The sequence below is a fragment of the Haemorhous mexicanus genome, chromosome 3 (assembly GCF_027477595.1).
Source record: "Haemorhous mexicanus isolate bHaeMex1 chromosome 3, bHaeMex1.pri, whole genome shotgun sequence".
Classification (NCBI taxonomy): Eukaryota; Metazoa; Chordata; class Aves; order Passeriformes; family Fringillidae; genus Haemorhous; species Haemorhous mexicanus.
The window spans coordinates 113,202,134-113,224,622 of NC_082343.1; the positions used below are offsets into that span (position 1 = coordinate 113,202,134).

At 40.7% G+C, this 22,489-nt stretch overlaps 1 protein-coding gene across 7 annotated transcripts in view; it reads left to right on the forward strand.

Annotated features, from left to right (window-relative positions):
- The window catches only part of SUPT3H (SPT3 homolog, SAGA and STAGA complex component), a 255,443-nt gene extending 252,974 nt beyond the window's left edge, over nucleotides 1-2,469 (forward strand). For 6 of the 7 annotated variants that reach the window (XM_059843063.1, XM_059843066.1, XM_059843069.1 and 3 more), the window contains one exon: nucleotides 701-2,469. Coding sequence is in view for 3 of the 7 variants with exons in the window: in XM_059843066.1 (XP_059699049.1) it covers nucleotides 701-742 (42 nt within the window). In the remaining 4 variants the exon portion in view is untranslated. Of the gene's footprint in view, nucleotides 1-680 lie in introns of all 7 variants that reach the window. The other variant, XM_059843068.1, reaches the window with a different exon arrangement.
- Nucleotides 2,470-22,489: the final 20,020 nt, after the last annotated feature.

Here is a 22,489-nt window from a genome sequence, read left to right on the forward strand (position 1 = left end):
ATTAAAAGGTATAGCTTCCTATATTGATTTGGAAAGAGCAGTTAAAAATGCATGAAATGTATTTTAGGGAGACAGTGTCACAGGATCTTTTAAAATTATTTTCTCAAGTGCCACTTAACTCTTGTGCTTCTTTACCATTGGAAACACATCATCCTAGGTTACCATATATGGGATATGTAATTATTTCCTACTGACCAGAGAGTCTTTGAGATTAATTAGGTTTGGAGTGTTGGGGATTATACCAGTGTCTGTTTATATAACTTTAGACTCAGACTATAAATTAAATTTGGAAAACTGTAATTATTCAATAATTTATATAGTATTCAGGCAGTTTAGAAATGTTTCTTGAACATGGGGAATAGAGAATACGTACTTATAAAGGACAAATAGATTCAGCATAATGGTGTATTTTTGGCCTCATCTATTTTGCAGGCAATTAACAATGGAGGATGTTGCATTTTTGCCTATCTCTTGCTCTTCTGAAATAGAGTCAATAACCACTTGTTAACCACACTGATTTTTTAATAGACAAAGTGGTTGCTTACAGCTTCCCTACCAGAAATGTTCAGATTAATCACACTATTAGATTGCAGCCAGAATAGCCTACAAAACAGGAAGAAAGCCTTGCCTTTCTCTCTGCCTCCTTCCCTTGTTTAAGCTGATGTGATAATTCACTGCAGATTTTCTCTTTCCCTGACAGAGTGCCTACCGCAGGAACGGGATGACTTTTCTCGCCTGCTGATGTGGATGTGGCTGCAGCAACAGGAAAGACAGTATTATATTAAGGTGATTTTCTTTTCCCCTCCATGGAAGGAAAAAAACACAAGCTCCAATGTCTCCATGTACCAGTGAGTGGGCTGGTTTGTTGTGACTATCTGCTGGCTGTCTCTGTCTCTTTTTCCAGCCCCCTCAATCGTTATTCTTGTTTACTAGCTGGAACATTTAGCTAATTAATGGCAGGATGTTTGGGATAGGGTGTAGGTGGACAAGAATGCAGCTCAGACAATGCTGGAGTTTGCAGGGGACTTTCTGACTGCCATGTCATTTTTATTTAAGTGTCTGGAAGTCTGTATGTTCTCCAAAAAGTGTTTTTTTGTAAAGCAGGATGGGGCAGGAAGAAGCCAGAGATAGACTGGGTTGTGTTGGTTTATTAGGTTGTATAAAGGTTATGTAGTTTTCTTTGCAATTTTTACAAAAATAAAAAACTTTTTCACTCTATTTTCTACTAATTCCCACTTGTTTCTTTCAATTAACATAAGTGTTCACAGAGTATAAACCAGTTTAATCCAGTGGGGCAATTTTGATGACAGGCATACCAAGTTTGGATGCAAAGATACTCAGGAAAAGTTCAGGTAAACTCAACTTCACCAGTTAGAGACTTGCTTTTTAGCAGGCCCAAAGATGGGCTAAGTGCTCATACCCAAATTTTCAATATTGGCATCTCCTAAGGTTCGAGCTGTCATTGTCCACTATCAAGGAAAGCCTTTGCAGTGCCTTGGTACTGGATTGGGCCCCTATTTGGAAAAATACATTCTAAAGTGTTTCAGTAACTGTGTCTGTCTCGGTGTACCCTTGTAGGCAAGGGCTTAACGTTGTGTACTTGCTCAGCGTTTGCTGCAGGAAGCAGATGTTGTCCCTCTTGTTGACAAAGGCAGCATTACTGTTGGATTTGCTTAAAGAAGAAACCAGCTCTTTTTGCCTTTTTTTTTTTAATATATTTTAGCTAATGTTGTTTGTTTTCAATATATTTTTTTTTTTTAATCTCAGTCCCTGCCTCTATGCTAACTCCCGTCCCTTTGCTCCTCCAGCCTTTGCTGGCCTCACAAACACATTCATTTCTTCCCATAAAAACTTTACAAATATAGAGCTGACCACGATGATGCTTGAGCAGAGAAAAGGGCTTCTGCTTCATCCTGTCACCAGGATCTGCTGGCACATCCTGCTGGTGTCCCTGTGGTACCCACAGGTCAGGGCTCTTCAGCTGCCCGGAGCTCAGGCTTGGAATCCAGCTTAAGCCTCTAGTTAATACAGAATACTCAAGGGATCAAGAGGAGAACAGCAAAATATTTTATATAATGCAGCCATCCTCCTCCTTTGTGCTTTGTATGTGAGGTCTTAATTTTCACTCCTGCTCTGTGCTCTTGTGGTCATTCATAGGTGGTTTTGTTGTCCTGCTCTCCTGGACCTGCTTGCAAAAATTTCAAATATATGTATATTTTTTAAATAAATGGAAAAATGTCTTTTTGCCACCAAAATATTGTAAAAGTGAACGTCATACGTCCAATATTGCTGCTGTTCATAAATTGCTTTTTTCTTTTATCTGTTTATACTTCTGTTTTCTGGAAATTTTCTGTGTGTAAAGGACTAAAAGCAATGTGTAAAATGTATTAAATGAGGGAAAGGGGAAGTTTTCTGATGTTCCATTTGTGCTTTTTGAAATATATGATTAAACTTTTCTTTTTATCATCACTCTTTATTTTTGTTGGCATCCTTAATCATGGAAAATTATATGCTTGCTGTAAACATCCAGACTTTTTTAAAAGGACACCAGCATTTATTGTATTTAGTTTCGATCTGCAGGGATACAGACAGAAGAAACCATTTCAAGCACTGGGTACTGGAATCAAAATTCCTTCTGTTGCTGTCTCTCTCCCAGATTTTACATTTTAAAATATGCATAAGCAGGAAAAACACTGGCACTTATTTTTTACTGGTCTCCTTCAAGTCCCAGAGAATGAAGACTCAACATACATTTCTCTCAGAAATATGACAGATCATGTTTTTGTTGGTCTGCTGTGTGTTTGTCTATCTTGAACAGCCTGACAGGCAATTATTTATAAAATCTAGGTTTGCCCAGTAAACCCATATAAAAACCTTTCACTTCTCTGCACAAGTCAGGGGGCTGAATTGAGAGTCAAGCAAGGTATGTTATGTCTCCCTATCTTGGTTTAACCCAGTTTATTCTTATTTTGGGAAGTAATCACTTTTTTTCTCATCTTCAGAGTTTTCTTTAACTCTGTTTAAAACACAAATGCAACCCGTAATACTTGTGTTGCACTTGGAGTGTTTCTTAACTCCACTTCCCATGCTGTAGAAACAGCAATGTATGCTTAGGCTGGTACTACACATTTTTATTATATATATAAAATTCAACTTGAGATTCAGTTAATAGCTGCATATGAATAGCTTTACCCTTCTGTAATTTCAGCTTGCCAATCATTTCTATTCTTAGCCAGGATTTATAGGTACTGAATCAGGTTGTGTTGATTATTTCATGTTAGTTATCTGAAGAAGGGAAACCTCAGTTTCAGTAGGAATATGACTGTATGTCATATAAGGGAGTGTGACTTTTGCACTCAGCTCAGTGCCTGCCTTGTTTTGTGGTTATACTACCTGTTTTTTCAGTTTTTCCTCCAGCCCTCCACAAAACAGGGATAATAATTCAGCTTAAAATTTGTCAGAGATGAGGGAGCTGCAACACAAATTTCTAGTTGAGCTTCATCTCATTTTCAGGTCCATCCTCCGTCAGTCTTTCCTCTGAGAAAATCAAATGCTTTAAAAGACTTCTGTCTTTGTCTGGAAATTGGGAGAAGCTGACAGTGCTCCAGATGTTTCTCCAGAGACACTCAGGACCCTCCAAAATGTACCCTCCCTGGGTTTTCAGGGCATCTTTCTGTTTGCCAAGTGTCCATCTCATGGAGGGGGGAAATAGAAGAAATGTATGTTGGCATTCCTTGGGTGTGGATGAACCTTTGTGTTGCATTCAGGGTCTGCCATCAGCCGTGTGTAGCTCTCATAAAATGGTTTATAGCTTCCCGTCCAGCTCATAGAGAATGTTTCATGGTACATAAACACTTGTAATCATAAATTCAGAATAAATAGATAATGACATTAGTCACAAGTCCAACTCTAGCTGAAACTTAAAACAGTTACAGGGTTGGGGGTGTTCTTGCCTGAATGAATCACCTTGTCCAAAGCTGGGCTTTTTATACCTCTATTTTTTATACCTCTGCTGTATATCTACCCCAGGCAGCAGTGCAGCCAGGGAAATGCAGTGGTGGCATGCGTTAAATCCAGGTTTATTCAGAGGGCACAGAGCCAGCACAAAGCAGTGAAGCCATCCCTGAAGGAATTGAATGTAAATTTGATGGTTTAAATAAGGCCAGATGCCTTAAAAATTATTTTGAAAGCTGTATCTTTAATGTAGCTCAATTTTTTCCTTTTTTTTTTTGCTTGAGATAATGATGTTGCCCTTACAAAATAATAAGAAAAAGTAGTTCTCATCTCTTGTGGGGAGACAAAAATCAGATGCTTTGGCTTCTATAAATCACTGAAATCTTGGCAACTACTGAAACAAAGTTTTAGAAAGCAGATGGCTGCAAATTTGAAGGAAATCTTCATATTTTACTGTTAAAAGCTTTTCAACTGTCTAGAGAGTGCTCTGAGACACTACATTAATAGACATTCTCAGTAATCAAGCTCCACCATACTTATATACTATTTTTCTTAAACAAGATAGATTAGTAGTGAGAGATGGAAAGATAAATAAGGAAAATAAAGAAATAAAATTACAATAAGATGGTTTCATTTTATATTTTGTAGCTCTCTTCAATATTTGTGATTGATAATTCATCTTAATTCCTATCGGACAGAAATATTGGCACAAGAATTTTATATCAATGTCTGTATATTTCTGGACTTGTCTTCATCCAGATGCTTTGCAAATTTTTCTTACTGGTTTGGTGGAGATGTGATCTGTCATTCTTTGGTCCTTGTATGACTTTGATTACTGTAATATCTGAGTGCCTCACAGGTTTTGCATGTGTTTATGTCTACAGCACAAATTTAAAATAATGTGTTGTTAGCTCCTTTTCTTCTGGGGAAAGGCTTAGTCCTGGGCCACATGTTGGGAAAATTGGAATGGTTTAGAAACCTGGATTTCTCAAATCCATAGTGATGCTTTCAGTTCTGAAATATCTCCCCTCTGCAGTGAAAGCAGTAGGTGTGTCAGAGAGGACATAACCCAGCCCTGCAGGTTGAGGGAGAAAGGGAGAAAGACAGTATCCAACCACATCCATGAGAGGAACTGGACATGGAAGAATGCAACCACTCAATCTGGATCCAATCCAGGGCTCAAGACTTTGAAAATTCTGGCTGAGATGTGCCATGGACACTTGGTGACCCCCTACTGAAACCTAAGAGACAAGTTTTCACCATAACATGGACTGTGGGACACCTTCCTTCCTCCAAACTATGCAGGACTTCTGAAATCACCATGAGGGACATACTCATTACAGACATGCTGCTTTGGCAGTGCCAGAGCATTCTCACCTTCATCTCCTCCCAAGCTGCCTTTGCAGAGTGCATCAGAGCACAAAGAAACGAGAGGAGAAACACAATTAAGAAATGCAAATGCTCTTTTTTAAATGGGGCAGCAGCTGCAATGCATGTTGACAGAGATATAGTAACATGCTAATTTTTAGTAGATGAACTGGGTCTGAACCCAATAAAATGCCACTGAAGTGTGGTAGCTGATCCTCATTCTGTAACCAGACCTGGAAGAAGAGAAGGTGTAAGATATCAGAAGCTGTAGTGAGATTCAGATAGTCAGCAGTCAATAAGTGGCTCAAACCAGTTCTGTTTAGCTCTCATTTCCATAAGTATTTAATTAATCTACAAAACTAAAAAACTACAAAGAAACTATTGCCTTTCTTGTACTGACATGATTTCTTCAGATCTGCAAATGAAACGGCAGCAACTGCATGTCAAGCTCAGGTGAAAACAAATCTGAAACATCACTGCAGGAGGAGAATGAAGGTGTTTAGAGGAGAGAAGCTCCAGCTGAGCTTCCCCCTGAACTCCCTTGCTCAGATCATTTTCTGCTGATGAGCAGTGCCTAAATCTGCTGCTTGTGCACAAATTCTGTTGTAGCTTCAACTGAATGATTTTAGCAAGCTAGACATGATCTGTCAAGTGTTCTCCATGTCAGCTTGCCCTTACTTTAATATAAAAAGAATTTACACTCTTCTGTTTTGGAATGGAATCAGCATAGTCCTAAATTTTCACTGCTCAGAAGATTTTTCTGTAGACAGAACACAAATAAATGGGAATAATTATTAAGGAATGCTTTGAGCACCTGGGAAAGGGTCTTTAACTGTCAATTTCTCCATGGAAGGTGCTGCTTTTATTTATCTTCTCTGGGATGGTGGCAAAACTGATACATGGCCCCTGTAGGGCTTGAACTTCTACAACAAACAGTTGAGGTCTCACTCAAACTCATGAGCATCCCACTTGTCTCCTCACTGTGTAAATCAGGCACAAGCACAAGAGGAAAAAACATGACTGATTCTTCCACTGGAAGAGCAAGAACCACAACACTGAATATTCCAAGGTAAGGCAGAATAAAATAACCTTGGTCTGACTGGGCTCAGCAGCAGGTCGCTTAGGAAAAATTTCTTTTTTTTTTCCCCTGTTTGACAATTACATCATGACTATTTCCACACTTTGGTGATCAGAACTTCGTCAGTGAAATATTTGAGAATAGCTAATTCTCATGTGCAGTCAACTTTCAGAGCTCATACAGTGGTAAACAGCTCTCTGTCCTTCTGCAGCTGCTGTTTTTGACTAGTGGGTTAAAAACCTCACATTTTAAGGACACATGTATTTTGGGGCAAAGTCTGAGTTGGTTGCTTTTATTCACAATACCCAAATAAATAAGTGTAGCCATCTAAGCTAGTCCACCTTGCTCCATTGGCCACCTTTGCAGGTTACAGTCTACCCAAAGTTATGGCAGTGAAGATAAAATTTGGTATAAGCAGCCAAACTTTTGAATTTTTGGCCGATGTCCCACCCTCCCCAGTTTTTACCACAACTGGTTTTTATAGGTGCTTTTTTTACAGTGTTGAAGTTGGGCTTGTAGATGATGCTGGATTCATTTTTATTTTGTTGAGGCTTGTTTTATTTGCACTTAGGTATGTAGTTGTGGTGCATGCTCTGAAGGGATTTTGCATCTTAGTTGGTTTCTTTGGTGGTCTTGAAGGAAGGGAAAAATTAATGCAGCACTTAAAGAGCCTGTTATTAAAATTTTATTCATAGTTGAGCAGGAGGAGCATAGAAAATGTCTTAATTTATATGCATATATTTTACATAAATATGAATATATATGTAGTAATATTTTTCATGATGACTGAATTCCAAAAATCAACTCTGCTTTTTAAATCCTAAAGCAAACATAACCCTTTTGAGGAGGTCTTGATACCTCCCTCTCTCTGCAATGAAAGTGGTTTATCCTTGTAAAAATAAAAGATTTTTACTTTGTGGAAGTAATTTGATTGTAACCTTTGGTTTCTTTGCTGTCTATAATTTTTCTCTTGCCCAAAGTTTAATGTTATACTGTGAATCTTTAAGAAATTGTGAAACCTCCAGAAGTTTTAGAAAAAAACACCTTTGACCTGTATGAAAAAGGCCTTCTTGAATCTGCAGATTGTTGGGGTTTTTTTTTTCCTTTGGTAATTGTTAAGGGTTTTTAAGTCCAACAGAATGTGGTTTGAGAGGGAGAGATCTCAAGGGGCTGGGACAGAGTTGTCAGAGCCAGACACTGCAGAGATACCTCTTGCTCCCTTAAATTGTTCTGAAATGTCCTTATATTTTACAGGACATGAGTTGTGCTCTTGGCTGCCATTTCCTTCCTGCAGCCTCCTAAAGGTAAGTGGATTGTGCCCTCTGGGGGCTCTCCACTGCTTCAACTTGCATTTAAGTGTGGTGTGGTTTTTTTTTTTCTTTTCTTTCTCTCATTCTTTCTTTTTCTCTTTCTTTAGCTTTAAATGTCACATTGATTTCCCCCCTCTCCTTATGTCTTATGAGAGAAGAAATTTATGGCCTTTTTACATCAGGAAGTCTAGCTTTTCCTGACGTTTTATTGCTTTGAATATTTGAAACATTTCAATCCCAGACAATAAATATTACATGATTATTGTTTTCATATGGATAGGCTATTTCTCCCTGTTTTTCCTGTCCAACATTTTACTAGCAAGTGACACCCAAAAATTTATGGATACTAAAACCATTACTATTCAACTTCACTGGGAAGGTCAGAGATAGTCCCTCGATTTGCATGTAGTTTTTGTATATATTTTAAAAAGAAATAGTTTAAACCCTCTCATATGTTTTGAATCCTATAATGGTACAAACTTACACCATAAAAGAAGGTATGATTTTTTCCTTAAAAAAAGTACTTGGGTCAAACCTTGTTTTCACTGAATTAAATGACAGCTCTTGAAGGTTAGGTGGGAAAAGCAGTGAGCCCCAGTGGAACATTTCCCAGGTCAGCAATTGGCAGCCTGCAGGTGCAGAGCTTGGGAGTTTTTGGGAGTTGGTGGGATGGTTTGTTCCAGTCTGTAACTCAGAGTGTGGGTTTTCTGCTCTCCGAGGCTGGTAAATTGTTGTTCTCATGGTAGAAAGTATTCCTTGCCAAGCGGGACCCACAGAACCCAGTCTGAGGTTACACTTTTTGATGCTCTATTTGGAGAAGGCAGCTGGGTCCTCCCTGTGTGTGTGCTGCACCAGTTCTGCAGAACCAGCTGTGGCAACCAAGTCCATCTTGCAGCCCCAAGTTTAATCTGACAACCAGCAGAAAATGCAGTGTAGGAAATCTCTGGTCAAGTAACTAAGGCAGTCAGATTAAAAGAGGCACAGGTTCTGCTCAGAAGCTCTTGTTGGCTATTTTTATTTCTTTTTTTTATATTGACTGTTTTTTGTGAATACCATGCAGGACCCTGCTGCTTGTGTTCCATTAACCTTCGTAGAATCAGAGAATTTTTTGGGTGGGAAGGGACTTCAAAGATCATCTCATTCCACCCCCTGGCATGGGCAGGGACGCCTTCCACTATCCCAGGTTGCTCCAAGCCCTGTCCAACCTGGCCTTGAGCACTTCCAGGGATGGGCCAGCCACAGCTTCTCTGGGAAACCTGTGCCTGGGCCTCACTACTCTCACAGGGAAAAATTTCTTCCTAATCCCTGATCTAACTCTTTAAACTCTTTCAGTTTAAAGGCATTCCTCATTCTCCCATAACTCCATGCACTTGTCGAAAGTCCCTCTACAACTCTCTTGGAGTCCCTCTCCAATTCTCTTCTTGATTAGAAAGGAACTTCTCCCAGGAGCCTTCTCTTCTCCAGGCAGAACAACCCAAATTCCTTCAGCCTGTCAAGAGAATTTTTATAATATTTCAATGATTTTGTATTGTTCTAGCTTGCAGAACTGTATCCTAGATAACCAAGAAATCTCCCACTTTCTGTCGTTTCTCAATAAATTGTTTTGTCCAAATTCAGTCTGTCTATATAACTATGAGGAGAGGAATCCTACTGTGTTTACAGAGGAGGAAAATGGTCAAGTTGTGGGGACAGTAAACCTAAATATATGTCTTTGGGACACAAGCAAGATCAGAACCCTCTCAGACTGGGTAAAGGTTTGCAACATGGAAAAGAATAAGTACAAAACCTATCAAAAATTTTCCACTGCAACACCATCCATGGTGGCTCTTTCTCTTGCCTTGTGCAGACAAAGGGAGCCAGAGTCTAAATCCATTCAGAAAGAAACACTAGTAAGTACTTGTTTAAAGTCTTTCTAAAGTGTTGTTGTGTCTTTACCCTCTCTCCTGTCTCATCCTCTTTTGGGAATGTTGAAAATAACATTCAGCTCTGTGCTGCCTTTGTCCGTCCTTTTCCATGTGGTAAACATGGACTTTTCCCTCCCTTTTCCTTACAGACTTTCAGCCAACTCAGCTTTTCCTGTTTACCTCCTTGTCAAAGGTGTCATTGGTGACACCAATGACTCCAAGTCTAGAAATGAGAGGGTTTGTTGCTTTTCCTAACTAGCTGCTGCTCCCTTTGGTATTACATTGATTTTGCATCGTATCAGATTTGGCACATTTACCAATTCATTTTTGTTTTAAGGAAAGCAGATGCTTCCCTCACCCACCCCTTACCAACACATGGTGAAGGTGAAGGCACTGAAATGGTTTTCTGGAGACCTGGGCTCCCATCCAGACCTCTCAGTGCCTCAGTTCATTATGGCTATATCAACGAATTGTAGACCCAGTCTTTTAAAAATAGTACTGGTAATAGTGGTAAGAGGAAGACTGTAGGTCCTAAAATTCAAATTTAAAATGGTGGTAGGGGATCTGCAATAGCTCTGTGGCTGAAAAACTGACCACAACAGCTTTGCAAAATCAGTTTTGTTCTTGCACAGAGAGAGATGAATCCAGCAGAGCAGCTGCTTTATCAGGTGCTGTGTTTATTTCTTCTGATTTGGAAACCCCAAACATTTTAGTGCCTCAGGAAGACACTGACTCCTGATAAAGGCAGCTGCTGGCTTAGAGTTCCCACTGTGGTTTGGACACAGTTCTTCTATTCTACACAATAGAAAACCAAAAAATTGAAGTGTGATGTCATGTGAACCCTTGGTAATTATCAAAACAGACCCTGGTTTAATCTCTCCAGATCTGTTATCTTTTGCTGAACTGTAAAGGCACCACACATAAGGAAATACTTGAGTTTCTTGACCAATGATATTTGTAAATGTACAACAACCTCCTCATGGAAGGAGCAGCTTCATAGATGAAATCAGAATTGCAGGCTTTCATTCAAGAAAAGATGGTGCTGCTTTCAGAGCCCACTTAAACCTGTACCTAACTAATTCAAGTTAGTTAGGTACAGTCTGCCTTACACCATTGTCATCTTGGAACACCTCTGACAGAAGAAACTGATCAATTTTTCTGCCTACTTCTCCTTGAAGCCTGCTCAGAAGAACCCTTACATTGCTAAGTAAGTAGAGTCATAAAATCATGGAATTATTTGGGTTGGAAGCGACCTAAAAGATCATCCAGTTCCAACCCACTGCCATTGACAGGGACACCTTCCACTGTCCCAGGTTGCTCCAAGCCCTGTCCAGCCTGGCCTTGGACATTTCCAGGGATGGAGCATTTGCCACCATTGCTGCATTTTCAAGGACCAGCAGCAGCATCTGCCCCCCATCTGACCTGAAACTGTCTTGATATTTGGTATAATTAGAGCACACTCTTAAAGGAAGACTGGAAATAATAATGTTCTGCTGAGTTGAAATCAGTGTAATAAGGAAAAAAAAAAAAAAAAAAAAAAAAGAAAACCTGTGGACATCTAGGAAGGACAATAAGTTTGAGGTCTGTTGTGTGGTGCAAAAGGTGCAGCTGCACTGTTGGGAGAGTGATCTCCAGCCAGAATCGTGCCCTCAAGTAATACCTGTACCCTGGGGTCCCTCACCATTTTATTGCTGCTCTGGAACAGGATGTGCAACTGCTCTGCATTAATACGTTATTACAGGTTGGCCAGTGTAAACTCCAGGTGTTGAGAACATGATTTATTCCATTAGTATAAAAAGGTGTTTTCTATGGCCGTATTAAAAATTATACTAACTGTTGGGCTTGCCACTGCGCTGTGTGTGGCACACGCCAATTTAAACCTGTCATTTCCTCTAATTTAAGGATATGTCCTCAGAAGATCATTAATTGGGGGTGGAGTTGGGGATCACAGTACACCTGTGGCCTGTTAACCCCCATCTGGCTGTTAATCCCTGCAAAGCACCTTCCCCAAAGATGTCAGCTGCTACCATGTGGTCACTGAAGCAGAGACCAAAGAAATTACATTTTTGGGTCCATTTTATATTTAAATCTACTTTACATTACAACTTTAATTTAGGGTGTATTGTGCCTGTAGTGTGATGTATGAACCCAGTGGCTTTATTTGTAGTGAGTTCACTGTTGAGTGGACCAAATAATTCCAAAGAGCTGTAGCAGAGCCCACAATGTTTCCTGTGTCCCTCTGGGCTTATCCCAAAGCAACACCAGCCCAGAGCACTGCTGGGATGAGCAGTCGTGGGCTGATATTCCTCCTCACTGGGCTTCCCTCTTCCAGTGCTAGACTCAAGGTACTGGTCACTCTGGACTGAGCAGATGGAGATCCAGTCTGAGGCTTCAATGTTTTGTGCATGTGTGTGTGAAGGCAGTGCAGTGATTTCAGTCCCATATGGTTGCCAAAACTCTGAGTTTACCCATCTGAAAACCCCCCAACCAGGAGGGTGGTGAGGCCGTGGCACAGGTTTCACAGGCCAGGTTGGACAGGGCTTAGAGCACCCTGGGGTAGTGGAAGGTGTCCCTTCCACTACCTACCATGTCCTTCCCTTCCTACCATGGAAGGGGGTGGGACGAGCTGGTCTTTGAGGTCCCTTCCAACACAAACCACTCCATGATTCTCTGATTCTATGATTTCTGTGCTATCATCCCTCTGAGAGTTTCTTGGGCATATTTTTCCATTTTCTTTTTCTACTCTCTAATGGTGCTAGCTTATTTGGGCATTACACTCAGCCTCAGTAAGCCAAACACCCGACTTAAATTCCTAATATAACCCCACAAAACTCAAAATCATTTTTTTGCAGAAATCCGTATCAGCTGACCTGCCAAAAGATGAGAGCAGAGGGGTTGGGTCAGGAGTGTGACATCAGACACAGGGTGGGTTGCAATATTTGATGCCTTTTTATGTGCTTTTCCAGTCCTTCATGCCTCCTGTCCACACAGCTTAGATCCAAGTTCAGGTTCCAGAGCTGGTTTGGGATAACCTTGGGGAAATCCCAGAGAAAAGGCTCAGGTTTGCATGTGACCCAGGCTTGTGCCCTTGGCTAAACTGCAGCTTTTTTTCCTGGCTGGCATTTCAGTAGCACAACCACAGTATCTCCTAGAAAAGCTCCAATCTTGCCTGGTGTAAAATAAGCTTCTATTTTTTAGACAACCTGAGAGTGGATTATCTCTATGTGCTGCACTGAGCTACCAGCAACCTGTACCCAAGGGATGCTGATGCACCAAGCCTGGCCAGAAGCACATCAAGCCTCAGGGCATTACTCAAATGCACACAGAAAGCCTTTAGCAGCCCTGCCTATCTTAAGCAGAGTCCCTTAAACCTGTTTTTCCTGGCAAAGGTTTATCTAGCCTGTGTTTAAAGACCCCCAAGGATGGAGATTTCACAGTCTTGAGTCTACTAATGTTATAGATCCTCATAAATTTTTTTCCTATCTGGTTTGAATTTTTTTCCTTTTTTTGCAGCAATGTAAAGTCTTTTCTTATCCTAACAGTGAGGACAGATTGTAGTTGTGTGCTCTGGAACAGCCTTTTCTGTGCTCAAAGGCACTTACATCCCACCAAGGCTCTCTTTTGACTAATAAATGTAACTTGATCAATCTGTCCTCCCAGGCTGCACTTTCTGGCTTTCCAGCACAGCTTTCTGTTTTGACAATGAGCCATTGATAACTGCTCTCTGGGTGCACATATCTGCAGCCTTGTCCCCACTCTCCAGCAACTTTATCTAGACCCATGTTTCCCTCACCTGATTAGGAAAGTGAATATGAGACAGTGTCAGAAGTCTGCAAGTGCCAGTGATGAATCTATTGCCTTTTCCTTCACCCTAAAGCTTGTCACCTGTCACAGACATCCCACAACAAGGGTTCAAATGGCCACCAAAAGTCACACTTTGTGTAGAGTCAAAGAGTAGACAAAGGATTAGTTAAAAGCAAGGATTATTCAGCCTGATGGTGAACTGGGAAACAGAAGCACTGAGGTGCTGGAGTCATGGAGAGGGGCACCCTGACCTGCAAGAGTTGGATCATGTCTTTCCAGTATCTAATTTTCCCATTTTCACACCTGTGACAGGTCAGTGAATGCTGACAGCGTTTGCTCTTGCACTACCTGACTTCCTGATTCACGCTGTGAATGACCTGTTTTTGTCATGCTGATAACCAGGTATTTTCCCTGACTTTGCCCAGTAGGTGAACTGGTAAGAATATCACTGACAGGTTAAATTAATTTCTAGTGATTATCTAATGGCTTTTTAATATTTAACTCAGGTTTTCAGCTTTCAGTGTGTTGTTACTACATGCATGGAGAGAGCCAGAGTGCTCTCATCATGTGATTCTCTTCCTGACCCAGATAAAAGAGCTTCATCAGTTTTATTTCCAGGTTTTAATTTCTTGCATCCTACTCCTCAAAAGGCCAGGGACTAAAAGGTCTTCCATCCCTCACAGCATGTATGGGAATGGGATTCATGGCTCCTGGGCTTCTTTTCCAGCTCTCTCTCCAACTTTTTCAGTGTTACATTCACCTCTTCTCACCTCAGTGACCCCACCTGGAATCTTACCATCTTGCTTGGTTCATCCCTTGCTCTCAAGGCAGCTTTCAAATGGTGAAGTAATCATCATCCCAATTTGATAGATGGAGAAACTGAGGCCCAGCAAAGGGAAATGACTGCCATTCTTGTCTCCATGCTCAGGGGCTTGTCCAGCAGACCAGACAAGTGCTGGGGTAGAAATAAATATTCCTCCTGATGACTGTGGTCTCTGTGGTCAGGGCTGAGGGTCGAAACGTTCGCACAGGGCCTGCACACAGAAACCACAGAATCCCCCACAGCTCCACTGCACTTTATTAAAAGTCACTGCTTCTGTGAAAAATGGGGTTTATAAGAGTTAGGTGCCTTAATTATAAAGTCATGTGTGTTTGAATGACTTCTTCCCTGCTAACCATTTGTGACAGCCTACAAATGTGAAAAGTATTACCAAGCCTATTTTTAACGTGGCTATGGAGAGGCTGTAGTAGGAAAACCAAATCCTACAGGATCCTAGTGAGAAAGACAAGTGATTCCTTAAATATGGTTAAGATTACCTGGGTTTAGCACCAATGCTGATACTATCCAAAAGACAGGAGATGTTTGAGTCCTGTGGAAGCAACTGGGTGTTAAATAAGTGATAGGAGCAAGGGATAAATGTTCCCTTTGGAAGTGGCTGAATAGTCAGTGTATGAAGATAAAAAAACCCATTCAGAGGGGTGCTGGCCCATGTCACGGTGTGCAGGTTCTGTACGTGTTTCCTGCAGAGCTGTCACCTGTCAAAAATTTATTCCTTCCTGTTCTTTATCAGATAATTTGCCACTGAGGGGGGACAGACATTGCTCAATGCTTTGTCGAACTGAATCCTTAATGCTGCTTCTCCAAGGGTTGTGGCAAACTTGAGACCTGAAGCATCATCTTTGTCACCAACCTTTAGTCATAGGCTCTTCAGGGGAAGAGGAAAACACAGAGGATCCCTCTGGCAGACTCATTCCTGCATCCAGTAACAGGGGTTTCACCTTCTTATAACAGGGAGAGGCACTGGAGAAGGAGAGCAGGCCAAAAGCAACATTAATGTTGGAACAGTAAGTGTCACACTTGGTTTGAAAGGAAATGAAAGTGATGGAAAGAAAATATTCCACACAGGAGGGGACAGAGAGAATCATGCTCTTTGTTGGTTGCAAGGTAAAGAGTAAGGTGTGGAAGATGGATAAAAAGATGACATACTTGTGGATAAAAGTTTTATTGTGGGTTAGGTTTAAGGTTGATGGACACCATTGTGGGAATTTCCTCTCATCAAATATATAATTAGTTTTAACTCTAGGCCTATGATTCTTTCTCCTTCCATGATTTTGTATGGGATTATACAGACCTTAATCTTGGTGTAAGGTCTGCAAAAAGTGCTTCTTCATGCCTGGATAAGTTATCTAAGCAGCAATCTATTGCTAAGCAGCAATACAAAATTTACACCTTCCTTTAACTGTGTTATGTCTCCATTTCTCCACCACTGTATTTTGTCAATTTTGAGTGATAAATTATTTATGCCCCCCCCACCACAGTATCATCTGTCACAGTATTCTGTGCATATAGCCTGTAATTTAGTTGCTTCTTTACCATTATTTAAATAAATAAAATACTCTATTTCCAAGGCCAAGGCAGATTTTACAGACTTAACTGTCACATTATTTAAAATACTTTAAAGATAAGGATTGAATCTGATGGTCATGAGATACTTCACACCACAGAACTAGGAGCAGAAATAGAAAAAAACACATGTGGCTTGTTTTGTTCAAGAGTTTTCAATTTCTTTAGTTGGGTACTATGAATATGCATCTGAAAAGAACTTTCCCTCTTTGAAATGCAGACTGAGGCTGAAGCACATCTTATTCCTTGAAATAGCCATTGTTACCAAGCTGTCATGGCACTACCTGCAGCTAGAGAGAGCAGAATTAAAATGTTAGAACTTCAAGTTATGTTTCTCTAGGAAGGGTTTCACCAGAGCTCAGTAGCTATAATGTAATTTCCATCTAAACATTGTTTTTGATAAAAAAGTGGGAAAATTTTCTCATTGTTTTATTAAAATGTACTTATATCGTGATTAAACCAAGGCCAGAGTCATGAGGCTCTGACATGTTAAGGGTTAATACTGAAGCCTGGAGTAATTTTTTTGTTTTCTTTCATGATAAATGTTGAACCCAGATCTTCACTGTAAGCACACTTGTCTGAATCAGGAGTCTGAGTCAGCAGTTTGACCTCTTTCTCATGGCAAAATCTACAATGCATCTGGAGACCTGAGGGCTCAGGGAGATTGCATGCTTAAAGAGGTGTAATTGGAAATATTAGGGAAATTTGGAAAAGGAGATGGGAAATCATGTTTTTCCTGATACATTGCTTCCCTCGTTTTGTATCTGTAGATTTTTTTGTCATTGTTTGTTTGGATTTTTAAACCTAATAGAAATTATTTTCCAGTCTTAACTGTGGATGAGACAGAAAAAAACCTTCTCTGTGTAGGTGAACCACTGGCCATAAACAGAGTTGTCTGACTTAGAAACCGAGTCTGTGATTATAAGGTTGTGTTTACTATGGAGGAGTTTAATTCAAGTTGGTTGTGGCTCTTCACTGGGGATGTCACTCTCTAGAGTGACTTTTACATTTGAGAGATTAACCTGGAAATCTTAAATCTGGCTCCCTCCTCCCTATCAAGCTGCAACAAAGAGACACAACTGCCTTTCCCTGCATTCAAACACATCAGGAAAAACTTGTGGTTCAGACAAAATTATGTAGAAAATTTGGCAAAATTATTTTTGCAGAGAATGAGTCTGGTTGCAGAAACCAGCAAGGATTTGGCAGCTGTACAGTTATTTACACTTCCTTACCAGTTTGCCTGCCACAATCTGCAGCTCTTGTGGGGAGTAAGAATGAGAGGACTTCAGCGTGTCCCCAGTGTATCTTTTGACCACCTACGACAATGGTAAGGTGCTGAGGATTTTTTGTCAGAGGACAGACTGTGAATCCATGTTGGTCCTCAGTCCCTTGCTCTTCATGAGAGGTTTTGTCACAGGGTCAGCTCTAGATAAACATGAGAGAGGAGCTCACAGTCCTACACAGGCAAGGCAAGGAAAGGAACAGGAGACAAATTGGCTGGATTCAGGCAGGCAGAGCACGGGCACCAGGCTGAGACGGGCTCGGAGTCACGTTTCCTGACTTGTCACACTCTGTGCCGTCTTCAGTGATGTAACACTTCCTGTGGCTCTTTCTGAAAATATTTTCATAAGCTTTGGGTGATGTGCACTCTGCTAAGGAATTGCCTAATACTGTGATCCCATGAGGGTTTGGAGCTTTAGTGTTTTAAATCACTTCTAGCTGGATTGATTTCCTCAGATTCATATAATACAGAATCAGCTATTTGTTTTATCCTCATTACGCCTTCTACAACTGCACATTCTTACCTGGCTAACAAAATATCAGAGGAGTTTGTTTTATTAGTTTTAGCTAATGGTTGTGTACTGATCCCCAGGTAAGATGATATTAGTGCAAAAGTGGTTTTTGCTGAGCTGGTTCACATACACCTGTGTTTTCCCAAGAAATCCTGTAAAGTTCAGTTGTCCCACACTGCTCAGGTTTGATCACATCATGAGCTTTCTAATTTTTGGCTACTTCTGGTTCCTTATTCCAATCAAAATGAGAGAATAGATGAACTTTTAGAGTGGAGTTCGTCCCACCCAACATTCACACCTCAGCTCTGTGTCAGACTCCCCTTCCAGCCAGTGTAAAGCCGATGCTTTCAGGGAGTGATCAATCTGACCTTTTTTAATTGTCTGCTCTAATATTAGGTGAATTACACCCTAAAGACAGCTGTTTCTTTGTACTGAGTACAAAAAGAGAGTAAATGTAGTAGTCAACATTGCAGCTGTCTACACTTGATCATATGAATGCTGCCTGCCCTTCAAGCCATGTTTAAACTTATTTATGATGGCATGCATCTGACAGATGATGCATGCCTAGGTGTAACCTGGATGTGTAGAATCTCTTCATATTCAGAGCAAATAAACAGATTTTTAGCATGGAATCTATCCCACATGTTGGTAAATATCTGAAGCAGCTTACTTGCACTGTTATTGACTACAGGAAGGAGCCTGGGATGACTGGAATTTAATTCTGTGGTTGATAGGTACACCTATAAAGACACATGAGACTAAATCCAGCCCAAAGAAGGATACCTGACCTTTTTTTTATAGTGCAGAGCATCCCACAGCTCTGTCTGTATGTTGGATAAACATGATACTCATTTGCATGTGTAAAGATTGAGTCAGGGCTCTACCTGGGCACTCACACCAGGGTATCTTAGCTTTCAGTCATGATTTTATCATCTGTTCTTGTTTGCAGTGCTATTGGTAGTAACGTCAAAATCTAGGAAAAAAAAAAGAAAATCTGAAAAAAATATAAGTCTCCATTCCCCTACTCATAAGATTTGTTTCTCAGAGCCTTGACTCATGGAAAAGATTGTGAGGTCAGTGTGTTACCAAACAGAACTCGAAATACAAATAGAAATATATCTTCACACATGTTATAATTTGCAGGATTTTTCATCCAGGGTGCTATCAACACAGTCATAAGAAGAATAAAGAATGGAGGAGTGAAGAGTGGGGGGAAGAGTAAAACTTTTGGCATTAACCAAGGATCATCACCAGATTGATTCCTCCCTTCATTACATCCAGCTTTGTGCAGAAGAAACTGGGGAAATTCTGCCATATAATATGGAGATTATCCCAAATTACAGCTGCATCCAACCAAGTGTCTGAGACAAACCTGCTGTACCTTTCTCTCTAGAAGACTGTGCCAGATGTACTTAAAGCCAAGGAAATGGACATGCTGTTTCCAGTTATTCTCCTTGTGATGGTTTCATTAGGACCTGGTTTGGGTCTGCTATGATGAATTTTTTTTTTTTTTTAAACAGCTGTAGGCCAAAATTTGAGTGCAGCTGGGCTAGTTTATGGCTACAGATGAGCACTGTGGAAAACCTGGAACCAGGCAGAAAACATTGACTTTGGCTTTGCTGAGAGTTACAGTGTTTGCAGGAAACCAAAAATCGTAAGGGGATAAGCCCACACAATCCAAAGCAAAAGCAGGGATTTGCATGAGAGCCTTCAGGCTGAACCTGCCTGTTGGGTGAGCCACCCCATACCTCACCTCCCCTCAGCTCAGGCATTCCAAGCCCTGGGGTGGCTTTCTGGGTGTGCCATCAAAGTGTTCCTCACTTTGAGCTTTCATTTACTTGGACAAAAGAATACAACCAGCTTCTCCAGAGGTGAAGTGCCTTTTTGAGTCTCATTTTGCTCTGTGTCTCTGTTTCTCCTCACTTTTGCTGATCTGATTTTTGTAGTACTTGATACCTTGACTCTGGTCTGACACATGGATGCAGAAGCTGTAGAAAGGCTCCTGCATTCTCTCAGCATTGCTGCTGCCAGCACATGGCAAAGGCATTTGTGTCTAAACCTTCACACAAGCTTGCTTTAAAGAGCTCAGAAAAAAAATGCCCCATCCCTGGGGGTGCTCAAGGCCAGGCTGGATGTGGCTTTGAACAAACTGATCTGCTGAAAGGTGTCCCTGCCCGTGGTGAGGGGTTGGAATGAGATGATCTTTAAAGGTCCCTTCCACCCCGAACCATTCTGTGATTCTTTGAAAATTGCTGCAGACTGATGCTATGTTAAGTTCTTATATTCCCCAAGATAACAAATCACAAAACTCTTCTAACAGCAATGAGCCTAACTCACCATAGTGCTGTTCCTTGTATTTCTGGCTTTTCCCACAGAGTTATTCATGAATAACTTTAAAAATATTTTTCATTATTCAATTTCACTGTAAGATTTGCTTTTGTTTGCAGCATTTCTGGAGCAAACATTGGCTATGATCTGCGTTTGTCAGATAATCATAGTCATTAAAAATAATGCTTAATTGTTGTTTCCAGCCACAGCAAATTAAAAGATACAATATGGAAAGGAGAATTTTCTTATGTATGCTACATAAAAATCAGGATGAAATTATGATGACTACAGCTAATGGAATAATTCACCACAAATAATTTATTCAAATGTAGCCTTTTTTCCTGCTGGGGGAATAGCTCTGAGGTAAGTGCAGTTTCTTACACTGTATTTGCTTGGACAAATATAATTATGAACTTTTTTACCCTCTGGCTTATTCATAATAACAAAATTTGAGATGTGTTGGTCAAGCCAGTCACATGGTGCTTTTCATGCCTATATAATTGAAATATTGCTCCAAGTGTCTTCGAGTACAAACATCCAGGTGCACACATTTAAGGTTCTATTCCCCTCAATGCTCTTCCATTCAACCCTGAAATATCCTATCCTTGCATGTTTAGGCCTCTGAAATTCACTCAAGGGAATGTCCAGATGGAAGCTGAACCCAGTTCCTTAGGAAAAAACATAAGAAATATTCACTTAATAAAAAATATAATCCAAAACTCAGCAACTTATATATGTAAGAGCTGCCACACCTCATACTTTTCATTGAACCAAATGACATTGAACCATGTGATGTCAAGTCAATCACCGGTGCCCAAATTTTATTCCTTACTTTAACAGGAAAGTGAATTCCATCCTTAATTCATTTTGTTGTGATGGACATAGTCTGATGTTGTACACACAGACCAGATGGGCTTTAACACCGACCTTTGCCAGGGAGGAATTAATGGTGCTGCAGCTACTCAACTGTGAAATTTCCAGTCTGATATCATCCATCACCAGTGTGTTACAATGCAGGCTGCAGACAGGCCTGGTTCCCTATTGTTGAGGTTGTCTGACACTTCCCATTACCAGAGCCTGTGTTCAGTTGCTCAGAGCTTTGCCAAGCTTTAACCATTTGAATTTAAATTCTTCATGCTGAGTGTGCGCCTCAGGCTGAATTCATTTCAGAAAATGTCAGCCAAAATCAGAAAATATGTGCATAAAAAAATCTGACAACCTGTATGTGAATGACTCTTTTGCCCCCTGTACTTTGCAGGAAGGGTTTGACATCTGGCAGGCTGACCTTTGTGTCAGGGATGAACACGCACTTAAGGTCTGTAGGAAAACTCTCGGAAGCCCAAACTTGCTAAAGTCTCCAGCCTTTGGCCAAGGTGCAAGGCCCAAATGAGGGTTTGGTGTCACCCACAATGGATGTGCTTTTGCCTGGGAGGCTTCTGCTGCCATGGAGTCCAAGAGTGTTCTTCATCATCACCACTGAAAACAAAAGGAAAATCCTAATATCCTATTAATCCTAATATCCTAATAATCTTCAGCCATTCCCTGGTCTGTCTGTACCTCATATTTTCTCTATTTCATTTATCCAGAGTTCAAGAAGTGCTTGGAAAATGCTCTCAAGCACATGTTGGGATTTTTGGAGTTGTCCTATGCATGGCCTGGAGGTGGATGCCAATGATCCTTGTGGGTCCCTTCCAACTCAGGATATTCTATGACTCTACAATTCTGTCATTGTTCTCTCTTCATCCATGTGGCTAAAGAGAAACATTTTTATTATCTGCAGTATTAATCCTTCAAGGTGACCCACATCTCACTTCCACCTCTCACTTTATATCTGCATTTCTGGATTTATCAATCTACAGCTGCTGGCATTCCATTCTGCTCTGTGATAGCTTCTAACTCCTATTAGTAAAGGCTGATGATCTCAGTTCACTCCTCCCAATGCAATTCAGTTTTCAGTCCTGACAGTGAAACTCAGTGGAGTAGAATTCACTAATGGGACCTCTGTATTAGTTAGCATAGCACTTCCTAAAATGCTTACAGTATAATTTGTATTAATTGTCCTGAAGGCACTTGAGGTAAATGGGATAAAGAACAAGAAATTGTAGTGGTAACCAGCTTAAGTGGCCTTCTTTTAAGTGGCATTTTGGCTGAAGAAAAGGATTTCATTTTTTGCCATGTCCAAAATTGTTGTACTCCAGAGATACCCTTTGATATTCCAGATCATACATTTCCTCATGAAGTTCAATATTGAGTTCAACATTTTCATGTAAATCTCTGAGCTGGACAAATTGCAAGTGAAGGAGGTAAAAGACTCCCAGGAATCTGTTGTGAAAGGCTGATGATTGCAGCTGAGATTCCTCCTGGATGAGAAAACCATCCCTTGGCTGACAGCGTGGCTGCATCTTGGAACATCAAGCGAGGTCTTTATGTAAATCTGAGTGTTCTTCTGCTTGTTCTGCTACAAAAGCCAATCTCACTGGGACACAGAAGGAAATCCAGTGAGACAAGGTAATGGAGATGGAAGGATGCTAATGGAAAGATTAGGT